The 14,846-nt window shown below is 35.8% G+C and overlaps 1 protein-coding gene across 1 annotated transcript in view; it reads right to left on the bottom strand.

Moving 5' to 3' along the window:
- LOC108908154 (putative adenosylhomocysteinase 2) overlaps positions 1-14,637 on the bottom strand; it is a gene marked incomplete at its 5' end in the record, with an annotated part of 42,138 nt that extends 27,501 nt beyond the window's left edge. Inside the window, 3 exon segments of the mRNA XM_018712089.1 lie at positions 14,127-14,299; positions 14,354-14,500; positions 14,553-14,637. Of these exon segments, the coding sequence (XP_018567605.1) occupies positions 14,127-14,299; positions 14,354-14,500; positions 14,553-14,637 (405 nt within the window).
- Between the last annotated feature and the right edge of the window lie 209 nt (positions 14,638-14,846).

Here is a 14,846-nt window from a genome sequence, read left to right on the forward strand (position 1 = left end):
GGTTCAAGGTCATTTGAAGATCAAACTAAGAAAAGGTGGTTGAAAACCCTGAAAAAAATCATAGATAGGGTTTTGGGACGCTGAGTCTGAATCCGATTTCGATCGACCTCTACCAACTCATGTTCAAGGTCCTGCTGCATTCTTTCTCCTCGTTCTTCACTAAAAGCTTCCAGAGCTCTGGGAATCAATCAAGACGAGAATGAAGAAAATTAAGTTTCGGATTCATATGACATTGACACAAAACGTCACTCAGCTGGAGTTGCCAGATAAAATTAAATATATTCTACCATTCGCTACGGTAGCGTAATCGGTCGAGAGTGCGGTGGCAAGTATTTCTCGGCCAGACTTCCTATTCAAGTCCGGATTCGATCTCTGGCATCGGCACTGGCAATGTCGATGGATAATGGGTGTTTGTCCGCGTTTTTTCAAGTGTAGCCCCTGTAATGAACCTGTTTTATTTTATTTTTATTATGTGAAGAATTATGAAATATTTCTTTTATTTCGGATATATATATACATACATACATACATATATCAAATATCCGCTCGCGGGTCCGACCGGCCGTTACTCCACTCTGACAAGTCGTTAGTCACGTGAAGGTCCCACCACGACTTGTGTTAATCTGGTGGGGATTGGGGCAACAAAAGCCATCGACATTCCCCAAAACCGGCAGTTCCTAGCCAGAACTCGACTCCGACTAGAAGTTCCTAGCCAGAACTCGATACCGTCCAGAAGTCCACCAGCAGCCAATAGTCTCCACCGAAGCCAGCCAAGAATAGCCAGTGAACCCAGTAAGAAATATTTTCCTTTTATTATTATCCGTTCCGACCGAGTACAAGTCCGAAAAGATTTATACGCTTTAAGTGTGAAATTACTGTGGGCCCGAGAAGAATATTCTTCGTAACCCGCACACAAATTCCACCGTTCTTCTCAACCCACACGACAGAGCAATCGTAGGATTCGGCGTGTATACCCAATCTTGACGAAACCTTCGTGGTTACTACAGCGTTGCCCGGTGTCCCGCACCAGGATATACGCTGAGTAATAGGGGATATCCGAACTAAGACCTAGAGGTTCGGCGTGTATACCCAATCTCCGGGTCGTTCCATATAGTATACGTACGTTTCTCCCTGATCGGCGTGTATACCCATCGGACCGGGAAGCGTTGTATACTGAGAGTCCGACAACGTCGGCCACCAGGACGTATAAAACTTAGAGGACAGTACGAATTGCAAGGCAAGATACTCCGGATTCCGTTTTACCATCCCATCGCCACCTGATTTTTCCGCTTTGCACCGCCTGGGCTTTCTTCACTGGTTATTGCTACCGCTTACCGCTTATTAATTTTCGATTGCTTGCTGGACCGTATTACCGTTATCTAACCGCCGACCTGAGAGTAACATTACCGTAATTTAACCGCCGACCTGAGTGTAAATTAATCCGAAATAATTCCGTATAATTTTGTTTTATTTTCAGTATCAGCGGGGACCGACAAAAACATCGACTAATATTTATTTCTTTATCAGTACTGTTTAAAATCACCTTTTTTACTTAAAACCGTCTACTATTGTAGAATAACAAATGTTTCATTTTTGATTCCGTTCATAAAAGCATATATTTCTTTTAAATCCGTTAAAAAGGTGATAAGTAAAGTTGTAAAAACCGAAATCTACAGTTTTTAGTTTTGTCTCTAACAACGTTATTGTAAATAGTTATTGTTTAGTTAGCTTATAAATATTTCAAGTCAATTCAGTAGTGGGTAGAAATTAACATTGACACGATTTGTATTTGTACAAAGTTTTAATATTTTCCTTGTGAATAAATCCAGTAAAATTAATAGGTGTATTTCTTTCAAAACCGAAGTAAACTGATAAGATTCCGAACCAGCAAAAACGCTGATACCGTTTTGTCGAAATACACAAATATTTAAAATAAAACTACACTGAGAAAACTACTCTCTGCCGTTTTCCCCGAAAAGAAATACAGTTGACCCCTGAAATTTACTTTCTTCACTGTAGCTACCTGTGCACTTTACCCTAAACCGAGGGTAAGGGTTACGTGGAGTTTCCCCCACGTAAAATATAGGGAAACTGGCGCCCGAGACTAACCGAGTATAGCAACCGGAGTTCGTCCCTGTGACGTTACTCATTCCCCCTGGCCGCCGACCACCGCCAACGATACCGTCCGTTAGTCGAAGGAGCGTCACGAAAATCAGCGTCCGAGTAAGTACGCCCGTGACGTGTAAAAACAATAAATAAATTATTAACTAATTTTGCCGTTTAGAGTTCTGTCCGAGGAATAAGAGACCTTTCCGAAAATTAGTTACAGGGGGTGCACACACCATAAATAATAACACAATCGACCGACCAATAGAGATAGAGAACCGAGGAAGAGTGCGTCACACCCCCTTCCGCGCAGCCTTTGGCTTTGGATTTGGGGATTGTCTCATTTCTGTGGTGTGTTTTGTTTTTATTTACATTATTTAATGATTAAGGAGGTTTATCGGGTACGGAGGTACGTCTAAAGTCTAATAAGTTTCTGCAGATTCCCTAGTGACTAAAGTAGTAAGCCTTTAGATTTGGATACGTTGCACTTGGCTGGCTTTGTTTGGATGCCTAAGCTTGAAATATATATCATATGTCACACCTACGAATTTCAAATAATACGCTACATCGAGAACCGCGGCGTTGCCGCTTTCACGCATATGGAGGTTAAGTTAATCAACGACAGCAGTTTGAAGGAGAATTATTATAAATTATGTATCTTAGAAGTACCTAATCGATTTCTACGAGCTGTCATACGATTCCTTAGCTATCGGTTTCCTATTTATACAAGTTGCTGTGGAAACTGTTCGTTAATTATTGCGCAATCTAAGTGGAAAGACCAAAAAAAATATGCATTCTCATAAGACTCTACTAAATCGTGAAAAATTATTTTATTAATATCTCGCCTCTTAGGTATCCAAACTAGTCATCATTTTTTTTTGAGGATTTTCTCTATATTAATAAGCTTATATTAATTTTTTTATGAATATTTGTATGTCAATTCCAAATCAGATAAACCTCCTTAAGGTACATATATGTAATTAAGAAGAACTCTGCACTGAACTGAGTGAACTGCACCAAATTGCACTGAATTGTAGGTTTTCTTATTTTTTTATTAAAACCCAGAACATGAGAGCACCTATTGACGCGTTCCCGTAATAAAACACAGACGTATAAAAAGTAGGGAAGTGACCAGCCGGCGTTATAGACCTTGTATTGTGGTACAGGACTTGGGGCTTATCACTCATTAATGGTTGACAGTGACACCAACAAAAGAGGTTTGGCTCTCTTAAGATATCTGAATTCAAGCCATTTTCTCAACAAGGGTTACAGGGGCTCCATCGTGGTACAGGCGTTACCGTAGCTCCATCATGGGCTACGTATTAGGTCAGGGACTGGCATGTATCGTTAAATGTGTCCATGTCAGACATCGTCACATTAATTTCAATCTGGAGATGACCACAATCCCCAAAACATGCAAATATAGTGTAATAAAATTGTGGTTAATTTTGTCACATTTAATTATTTTTTAAATGAACACACCTGTATGCCTAACTACTTGGCATTATACCACGTTGTGTTCTTCCGCTTGGCAAAGTATGCGCAGTTTCTTGTCATAATTCCGTAAACCCAAGTGATCTACCGTGTTCGGAGTAGAAGAATTGTAATTGTGTACTAGTCTACTGGAAGCGATTCCATGATTTCTGGAGGGAAGGTATGTCGAACGTCGAACGATTGATTATCATTAGAGATGGGCAAAGCGACTCTTTTCGGAGATTCGTATCATACGACTCCGTTAAGAATGGGGAGTCGTACTGAAAGATTCGTATGTTTCGTATTGCTACTCCTGGGCTGTACAAGTGTATGATACATTGTGGCACTGATACAAAGTACAAATACGAATAATACGATACGCAAGGATACGCTAACTGGTTTACTGGTCTTAGCTCCCATTTCTCGTTTAGTGTATAAAAATTAGTAACTTTCCAGTATAAACAACAGTAAAATTATAAAATGTTTTTTATTTTAATATAAATAAAATATACAATACTAAAAAATATTTTCTACTAGAAATAAATATTTGTTATTTAAAATAAATAACTAAAACATTTAAAAAAAACAAAATCTTTGGTAATTTCTTAATAAAAATTGTAAAGCATATAGGTATACCAGATAATAAAAACAATTTTCAAATATTAACATAGAGTTAAAATTTATAAGTAATAACTGTGAAACTTTATTTCGACTTAACGTGGTACGTCTTTCATTAAGTTTGCCCACATTTTGAAAAAATTCTCTCTGATGGGACCGATGTAGCTACAACGCAACAGAGGTTCGTATTGGATAGTGTTATTCTGTTATTCTAGGAAGGATTATTTAAGAGCTTTATATCGAAAATGAACGATAACTGACGAGCGCGCACCGAATCCCCTGTACGAATTTTAAACGTGAAGCTTGTGGTAATAATACGAGATTTGAACATAACGGAATCCTTCTTAGCTCTTACCCGTACCCGTACCATACCGTATTTCATTACCAGCTGTCTAGTTCTAATATCCAGTACGAGTACGAAATACGAAAGTTTCGTTTCATTTAAGAGTCGTATCATCTGACTCCCAACAAAGATTCGTATCGTTTATACGAATCATACGGATACTACCCATCTCTAATTATCATTGATCTAGACAGCTTCATTGTGAACGGTAGGTGTTTTTGCTTTTCGCTTCATTTTGTAGATTTTTGTGGTAAAATTTAACTTGTTTTGTTAAATATAGGTAAATTTGAATTAATCGTGCCCACGGGTGAAATCAGATATTGTTTAGATTACCAAAATCTTACCAGGATTTTTACAGATGATGCAGACCATTACGGTTCATAACCTTATTTTTTTCGTGTAGCACATTGCTGTAGCTAATTGCCTAAACCTGTTTTTAGTCTTAAAAGGACAAATTACTAAATTACTACTGTGCATTATTTTCTAGGCAAAATTTGTACGTGAACGGTGGAGAACCAGTGAAAGGACCCTTGGAGCTTTGTCACGGATACGAGACCAGGACTTTGGGAGGCTCTAAATTTTTCCAATCTACTGGATACCCAGTGAGTTCTTTTGTTTTTCTTTATTTCATTTATGTAAATTTGTTAAAAGAACTTGTAACCACCCTGTATTCAGACTTGAGTGTTTCCTTGCCTGGCTAGTGTCGGTGTTCGGCCAGGTCTTTCGTATTTCATTGTTTCCCACCAAATATCTTAACTTGCATATGGTAAAACACCCAGAGTTGCCGTATTAAAATTATTTATCTCTTGTCTTGATTGCTTAACCATTAGTTTAGTAGCCAATTGCTACTAGCATTTATCTTATATTATCTAGTGTAGCGAAGAGTTGCACTTTGTAAATATTTTCTTTCCTTTCTTCTTTGTTGTTTTGCTAAGGTGAGGTTTAGCGAAGCGTAGTAATATTTAAAGATTTTCTTACAATATATAGATTTCACCCTAGTAAACAGGGAAAAGCAAGAATTACCTAACGTACCTTATTGTATATAGTTTGAAAATATTAACTTTTAACTGAAAAAAACATTCCTTAAATTATATTGGTATCTGTAGTAAAACATTACCTTAAAAATTAATTTGTTGAAACTTGTCTTGAGATGATACACTGTCAGAGTTAAAATTGGTGATCATACTGTAGATATTATTGTTAAGTCAAGTTTTATTGGATCATTAACTTTGAATTTACTTGGACCATAGATCACTCTGTATATACACAGGGTGTGCCATTTAACACTCCCGCTACCAATATCTCCGAAATGAAGAAATTTATTTTAGTTTCGGAAATTGGGGTTGTTAGATTCCTCGAATAGCTTCAAATTGTAGTTAGAATTGTTAGTTCAAATCTTTCTGTATAGATGGCGTGGCGATACTAAAAAATTTTTTGTTCCCGGGAACGTGGAAATGCAATCCATCTGAAAGATCGTTAAATTTTGAGTAATTTTTGTAATATAAAGTTTTTCCCAATATTTACTTGTTTTCGAGACATGTTGACTTCAATATGCAATGTATGATGTAACAGGAAAATGTATTATTTTATTTAAATCACACCGAGACAAAATATTCTTTTAAAATATTGTTATAATGGCTTTATTCACATCACATACTATCAAACAATAAATTATAAAAAAAAGAATGATCGACTACAGAAAAAAATGTACAATGGTAAATCTCATAATGGGCATAGACGAACCATATTTTATCAAATGTTATTAAAAAATACAGTCATATCATATGTCATTTGTTTAAATCGAAACAATAACATATGACACATATTAGTTTTCCAATAATTACAGATTTATCAGTTTGCGTCTTTCAATTTAACTATACTAGTTATACGATTTACCATTGTCAGAAACAATAATTTTTGTAAAGGCCAGAAAATTGTGTAATTACCATTGATTACCAGTGTCAAGTTGTCACTTAGGCCAAGTAAATAGATATTTTAGAAGTTTCTAGTATTTTTCCAAATCTTAGCTACCGTTGCCATAGAATAAATTGTTTTGAAGGTTTCTGGTTTTCCCACAAAAACCCAGTGGCGCTCAAAGTAACTTTAACTACTTCTGCCTTACCTGTACCATTTAAGAAAATTGATAATACATGAGGAAATCAACCACCCCTTGAGGCCAACTGAGCAGTCGGAGAAACCGTGACCATTGTTAGATAAAATTGCCAATTTTTTATTGGTGTGGTTATGATAGGAACTCTAAATCGGTGGTTGGAGGATAAGAAAAAACAGTGTGAGATATTGGAATTATGTTCAAGGGCTGGTAGTGCTGGTACTATCTTTGGGTAATGTGAAAGGACCCAACGTCAGTTTAAAAACGTATAGTAAGTATAGTAAATGGCTGATTTGGAAGAAATTTTATAAAAGCTTTCCGGCAACTTCAAGAATTTGCAAAATAACAAAGAGAAACCATGTTTCCAGAACAGATGCTATTAGACTTCCAGATGGTACAAACACATGTACCGTTCAGAAAGCTTTGGGGCACCTAATTGGCAAGCACTTCCCTAGATCTATTCTAAATGATGATGCTCAGTAATCTCAGGCATCTCTTCGCATATAGACTTCAGCTATGGATTGGAAGAGGTCCACTAAGATAGTCTTGAGTCGTGACGTATGAGAATGGGCAGTCTATTCGTTTTCACCATTTCAAGTGTGAAAGAACCAATAGTATATTTCCGGCTCTTCTAGATGGATATATTTATATCATCCATCCACTACATCGTCTGTTAAAAATTTGTCAATCAGAAGGAGTTCGCTATTGAGATCTTCTCGAATATAGCTAAAGCTATCTTCCATCGTAGTCAGGTGGATATCTCAGTCAAATTTATACCATATTTATGGTTAGGATGGCTGTTGAGTAGAGCCTCCAAGGGCTCAATGAGGAGAGAATATTCACCCAGGCCTACGCAGATCGCCTTATACTAATGATGCTTGGTGATTTCAGAGAAATCACCAAGCACTATTCCTGAACACCCTACATCGAATAAATATTGCAAAAGGCTATGGCGTCATTTTGGATCTGCAGAAGGTATTGTGGCGTGTACACAGCTGTAATCAGGCCCTCTTTCACCTATGCAGCTGCAGTATGGTTGCCTGCTGTTCGACGAACTACATTAGACAATACGTAAGGAAGTTACAATGGCCGGCATGTGTCAACGACTGAAACAGCTCCCGTGGAGGCCTTAGAGGCTCTGCTGTCACTTTCTAGAGAGACCGAATAGAGCAACTTGGCTTGTCAACCCTGATGCTAAAGTTTCGAAAGGACTTGTCTAATTTATTGGCATGTTTAAAACTAGAGGGGGCTCAAGGGCGGTTATCTGCTATCTCTAGGCCATATTGATAGTGATTTTTTTAATGTTATGTCCAAGGTTTTTAAATTTTTACAATAAATCGGTGCGGTCGAATTTAATTGTGCATCTCAATTAATAACAGAGATAATGACGTGAATCTAAAAACAAATTGATAAGATAAGATAAGACTATAATCTAATTCAAGTACATTATTTTGGATAGTGTATCCTACATAGTTTCAAATTTAAAGAATCTCTGGCACCCAGGCTGATAACTGAAATTTCAATACAAATGTCTATTTTGGCGTTGTTATTGAGGAATAAACCTATAATAAAAAATATATCAAAATCAATGTTTGAGAAAAACATATAAATCCCAGAGTAATGAAAACCTAAAGAAATAAGACAGTTCCTTACTACTGTCCGTGTTATTTTTTGTTTGGTTAGATTAAATAAACTACACAAACCGTTAATTACGCTACAGACATGCTTTTTTTAAGTTAAAATTTTCGGTAAATTAGAAAAAATCACGAAACCGCTGGGCTTTCGAGGGAAAGCCTATAAATTAGTAACCACCAGATAAATTACTATAAATTTATTACAAAAACTAAATAAACTGTTGAAACATATAAAATAAAAATTTGGAAAACTTATTTTGAAAATTGTCGATTAACAATATACAGAGAAAAGAACCTGTTATAGCAGATGTTCAAAATAATTGAATTTACTTACTTACTTAGAAGCTAGGGGGTTGATTTTTAGAAAAGAGAGGAGGAAAATAAGATTAGACACATGTAAAATAAGGATATCCAATGCATTTTCGAAATTCTATTGCAACGGTGCGAATGTTCCAAAATTTCATTGAATAATAAAATTGTTTTTATTCTATTATATACAGGGTGTTTGTAAATAAGTGCGAAATATTTTAGGAGTGGTAGCCGAAGTTATTTTGTGCGTTAAAACTTTGAAATGATAAAAATAAAAAAATTAAAATTTAAACACTATCTCGGAAATGAAGCATATTTCGACCTACGTTTATATGAACTTTTTTACAAAATAACTTCGGCAACCACCCCCTAAAATATTTTGCACTTATTTACAAACACCCTGTATATATATAAATATATATATATGTATCTCCATTATCTCCTTGCACNACTATGCACCTCGTGACAAAAAATTATTTCATAATTCCTCGTCGTTCAGGCGTAATCTTCCACCCCATCTTGGTTGCACCACCCTGTATATATATATATATAGAGAGAGAGAGAGAGAGAGTGTGTTTCACCTAAGAGGGATTCTTCTGTAAAAAACTGGTTTTAATAAAAGTTGTCTGGAATCATGTGGGTCATGTAAAGAAACTATTTTTAGATTTACGGGGTGTTCCATTTCGCATAAGCGCTACATAACCTTGTTATTTTAAACGGAACACACTGTATATTATTGCATTTTTGAATTCCTTCCTATTAGGTTATTATTAGCTTATTAAATGTACAATGTGTTTAAAACTTACCGTTCGATATATTCATTTGTTTTTGAGAAAAAACACGATTTAAGCTCTCTAAATGAGGCTAAATAGCATCTAAACTGTAAGAGTTATAAGCCTGCAGTTTTCGCAGTTCGTTTTGGCATAAATTTGTCTATCTTGTCTATGAGCAAATCGTGTACGTTATTCGGACTTGGAAATACTGAGACCTACATTTAATAATCTTACGAGTTGAAAAACTTTTTTTTCAAGTGATATGACCCATATTAATTGTCATGGGTGAATGCAAAATTGAATGCCCTTTAGACTGATATAAGGTTGTCCTTGCTTGTCTCTAACAGTTTTCCAGAAAAACAAGGTTATTTTCTAAAGTCCGAAAAAGGCTACATAACAGCGTCAAGAAGGCCTTGAAGGCAAAAATTTTTAAATTTTCAAGGTCAAACGACTAAATGCATATGGAAATTTTTAGTTGCATTTAAAATATATATTATAGAAAAACTGTTGTTCACGAGCAGGATTTTCATTCAGATTTTAGAAAAATAATACGAAACTATTTGGTTATTTTATTAAACAGCTCTCAAATAATAAATAGGAATAAATTTCCACGTCATCTTTTATTGCGGAGGTTGAAATGAACCAGTATTAATTTCCAATTTTGTGTAAGGGTTTCGCTATTTATTTTTCTTAATTAATAAAATTAGTTAAAAGCAATTATCCGCACGCCGATTAAAACCGTCCGTTTGCCCTACTCCGACAAGTACCGTGCGCACGATCCCACTACAAATTCTTCTAGTCAGGAGGGGATCGAGGCGATAAAACCAGTTTTCCTGGACGAAAATCCTCAGTTCAGATCTTGAACTCGAAGAGCTCCAGCACCACCCTCAGGACCACCCCGAGGACCTGAAACCGTTACCAGGAGTTAGCCACCAGGAGTAACGACCCAGAATAAGTAAGCAAATTGCATTTTCCTATTTCTACTTGTCCTGTATTTGCATAAGTCCTACCGAGTTTTGAACTCTGAGTGCTGGACGGTGCGGCGGCGGCGTTGTCAGGAGGCGGGTTAACTGTGAATAACATCGCCCTCGTTTTGACGAATCTAGCTAGGGCACATTAACTGAAACCGCTGGTGACTGTGAATAACATTGCCAGTGGAAGACGTTAGGTGCTGGCCGTGCCGAGACGGATAGACCCAGGAAGTTGGCTGTGAGTAACACCGCTTTCAGGAGAAATATGTCGTATACAGTACGTGGTGCGTTGACGGCGCTGTCAGGCGACGGGTTGACTGTGAATAACATCGCCCTCGTTTTGATGAACGTAGTTGGGTACCTTAACTGAAACTGCTGGTTGACTATGAATAACATCGCCAGCGAAAGACGTTAAGTCCCAGCCGTACCAACGGATAGACCCAGGGAGTTGGCTGTGAATAACACCGCTTCCAGGAGAAATCTGTCACCGGCCGCGCGTCCGAACGTGCACTCGAATATACTTTGCCTCCTGTCAACCAAACTGTTCCTGTGCCCGATTATCATTTGCTTATTTACGCCATTGTGTATTGCTTGCTTCGCTTTCTCCTTGCCTGTTATTAACTCCGCATAATTTCCATTGCTTTGCTAGAAACCGCTAACGATATTTATTTATAGAATTAGAGTAACCCGTAATTTATTTTTCTTTGTTGCAGAGTCATTTGGGACCGGCATATTTGTTGATAATTTACTACTCTGATTTTCTAACTTTCTTTTCCTTTCTAGCACCGACCGCAACTAAAACCGAATATATATTTTGGCGTACCGTTTCTTAGAGTATTAGATTGTTTATTGTAAAAATAAACCAAACGTCTAATACTGCGTTTTCCCACCGTACCGATTTTTATGTCTTGATATTTGACTATGTGCTAGTTTTGTATTTGTTTACAGCACCGAAAACACCGGATAGGTATTTGTAATTCCGTCTTAGATAATTGCTCTAACCAATTTTATTTTATTCACACCAGTTGTAAAATTATTTTTATATTTCTGATTTTTGTTGTTTATAAAATTGTAAGCTGAATCCATATTACTTTTGATTGTTTCAATTTATGTAGGCCTTAGTAATATAAAATTAATCTAGTAAAGATATTTCCAGTTGTATCCATTCTCAACGCCGATATGATTGTTAAATTCCGATCAGTAAAAAGTCTTACTATCTTTTTGTGACCTACACTGATAAGTTCGTTCATTTTAAAAGTAAAATAACACTACACTCAGAAAACTACTTTGATTAAAAGTAAGAGAAATATAACAGATCCCTGGAGTTAAATTTTCTTCACTGTAGCTATCCCGAGTACTTACTCTAAACCGAGGGTAGGGTTCACGTGGAGTTTCCCCCACGTAAAAGATAGGGAAACTGGCGCCCGAGACTAACCGAACAAAAAGATTATAATCCGGAGTGCGTTCCTGTGACGTCACTCACCGCCGCCGGCTGCCGACCACCACTGCCGATAAAACAGTAGTCAAGGGTCGTCACAAAATTAGGCGCCCAAACAGGAACGTCAGTGATGCCTATATATATTGTAAATTAGAATTCGAAATTGCGAATTAAAATTCCGTTTAGATTTGGTAGTCTACCGGGGCGTCCACAAGTAACGTCTGAAGCGATCGTCACCTCCAAACAAAACACACAAAAGTACGTTACAAGGTCTTTGCCAATAGCCCTAAATTAAAAAATTATATTATTATTATATTATTAAGTCTTAATAATAGTCTAATTAATAAATTAAGACTTAAGACACAAAAATATTCTTTCTACAGATATACTTGTTGCAGAAATTATTAAAACAAGGCAGATGAATTTGTATGTTTCAGATAACACCATTTCCTTGCATAATATTTCTATCGTTTTTTAAACTTCTAAATTAGGAAATTGTTCGTCTCTGTACAAGATATTAAGTTCGTTAAGCTACACTTCGAAGAATGCAACATGATGCTCGACTTCACAATGCTGCTACGGTTCGTCAGTTTTTACACGAAACTTTTCCGAACAGATGGATTGAGCGCGAGAGACCAGTGAGTTGGCCTTCAAGGTGTCCAGATATGATAAATTGCGACTTCTTTTATGGGGAAGTAATGTTTACGTTACACCACCAACTCCGGACGAAGATATGTGAAAGCGCATTACGGTAGCATTTCAAGAAATTACGCCAGACAGGCTGATCAATGTTGAACAGTCTTTTAAAAACCGAATTCGTTTGTCTATTAATCAAAATGGAGGACACTTCGAGTTATTCATGTAAATCTGCGGTCTAAGTATTCTTTTCCTTGTGTTCTTGTTTTAGTTGTTGTTAATAGTTTACTTTTGTTTATCAAACTACTTTTTAAACATGCCAGTAAACATTGACACTGACAGTCCCAAGCTTGATAAAATGTGAGGGAAAAGCAGTTTTTTCGGGCTTTAGAAAGGAACCTGAATTTTCTGGAAAACTGTTAGAAATAAGTATGGACAATCTTATATCAGCCGTGCAATTTTGCATTCACCCATGACAATTAATATGGGTCATTCCATTTGAAAAAAAAAGTTTTTCAACTCGTAAGATTATTAAATGTAGGCCTCAGTATTTCCTAGTCTGAATAACGTACACATTTTACTCATAGATGACAAGATAGAGTAATTTATGCCAAAACGAACTGTGAAAACTGCAGGTGTCTAACTGTTACTGCTTCTAACTGAATATCTCGAAAACGGTAAGTTTTAAACACCATGTACATTTAATAAACTCTTTCTAATTTTAACCAAGTAATTCAAAAATGCAATAATATACAGGGTGTTCTATTTAAAATAACAAAGCTATGTAACGCCCACGCGAAATGGAACACCCTGTAAAGCTAAAAATATTTTCTTTACATGGCCCACATGATTCAACACCATGTATATAACAAAGAAAGATAAAAAACAAACTAAAAATGAGTGATTCTATATATAAAACACAAAAAAATAATAAATGTTAAGAAGCTAGGAATACGCTTCTATTATTGATAAATTTTAGAATTAAATATAACAACACTGTTCTGCCTTTTATTGGGTCCTTTAATTCTCAACAATTTTTGGAATTAAATAAAAAACAAAATTGATTAATTGAAAGAAAATCGTATAAACAGCTGATTTATCAATCATGTGTTAATGCCTTAAGGTCATCTGTCATTTTAATTTCTTATCTTTAGCAAGAAACAATAATTTTCTCTTAAAATTAACCTCAACCACAACTTTACAGTGTCCATATAAAAAATAAGATAAGTTAACTAATAACAGACGCCGACAAAATTTCAAAAAAGGAAAAGCCCAGAAAACAGAAAATACGTCTCCGAAGAAAGGCGGTTTTTTGCTATATTCAAGGTTATATGACATCCGCGAATAATTTTTTTTCTAAAAATCAATTACATCTCTGAAAAGTAGTATCTTTACCCTTCAAAACCCGTATTGTCTGCTTTCTGGTTTTTCCTTGTTGGCCTGTGTAATTGATAAACGAACCCTAATCTCAAAAAGTTATTATCTAGAATATTTCAGGGCTACAACATAACTAATACCCTATATCTTAGCTATTTACAATCTGTCATTTCAATAGATTTTAGTCAGTGTTAGAGATACTGTCTAAATTTTCGTTTTTCTAATACTGGGTATTTCGGTTATGTTCATTTTCTGGTATTCCATATTTTTTTAAGTATTATATTAAACATTTTTTGCCTTTTTGATCTTTTTTTTCAATATAGCAATTCCTTATTTACCTGTGTTGAATAAATATTACATGCAGCCCATCTTAAATTAGCTCCTAATGCTGCCAAAGTTTCTATCAAAACAGCCGTCTGAGCATTTATATGTGTACATCCTACAATTTTGGCATTTTTTAAGGGTTTGTCATCTGTAGCTCGTTTTCTTAAGGCCATTATTCCTGGCATTTCTACAATTTTTTTAAAATTAGCAAAAGCAATTGCTTATCATTATCATAAATTACCCTGTTCCGCAATATCAATCTCACGTCTTCCAAAAGCATGTTGGTTGATATTGCGTACACAAAAATCAGAACTCCCTGAAGAATTCTTTTGCACTTTTTCACGAGGTGATACGTCATCCTCATCAGAACTACTTCCTGTACAAGACGCTAAAAAAATATTGTTTACTATTACATACCTAGTAGTTGTACATTGTTTTACCGGAGCTGTATGAGTCCGTGGAAGAAGCGGAAAGGGAGCGACTTCTATATCGACTAGATTTCTTTAATGCACTCGTTTTCGTGTCCTAAAATATATTTATTAATGGCTTCTATGTGGTATAAAAAGAAGTGTGTAACAAACAGGCTGGTAATAGTTGTCAAAATAAAACAAAAAGTTCCTATAAAATTACCCCTAAAATATATCACATAACACTTCTTGAAAGCTAAATTACAAAGAGTTAATTTTTATTTTGCCACAGTTGTTAATAAACTAAGATTTTGTTAAATTTTTCAA

This window comes from Anoplophora glabripennis, unplaced genomic scaffold, assembly GCF_000390285.2.
Source record: "Anoplophora glabripennis isolate ALB-LARVAE unplaced genomic scaffold, Agla_2.0 scaffold429, whole genome shotgun sequence".
NCBI classification, from domain to species: domain Eukaryota; kingdom Metazoa; phylum Arthropoda; class Insecta; order Coleoptera; family Cerambycidae; genus Anoplophora; species Anoplophora glabripennis.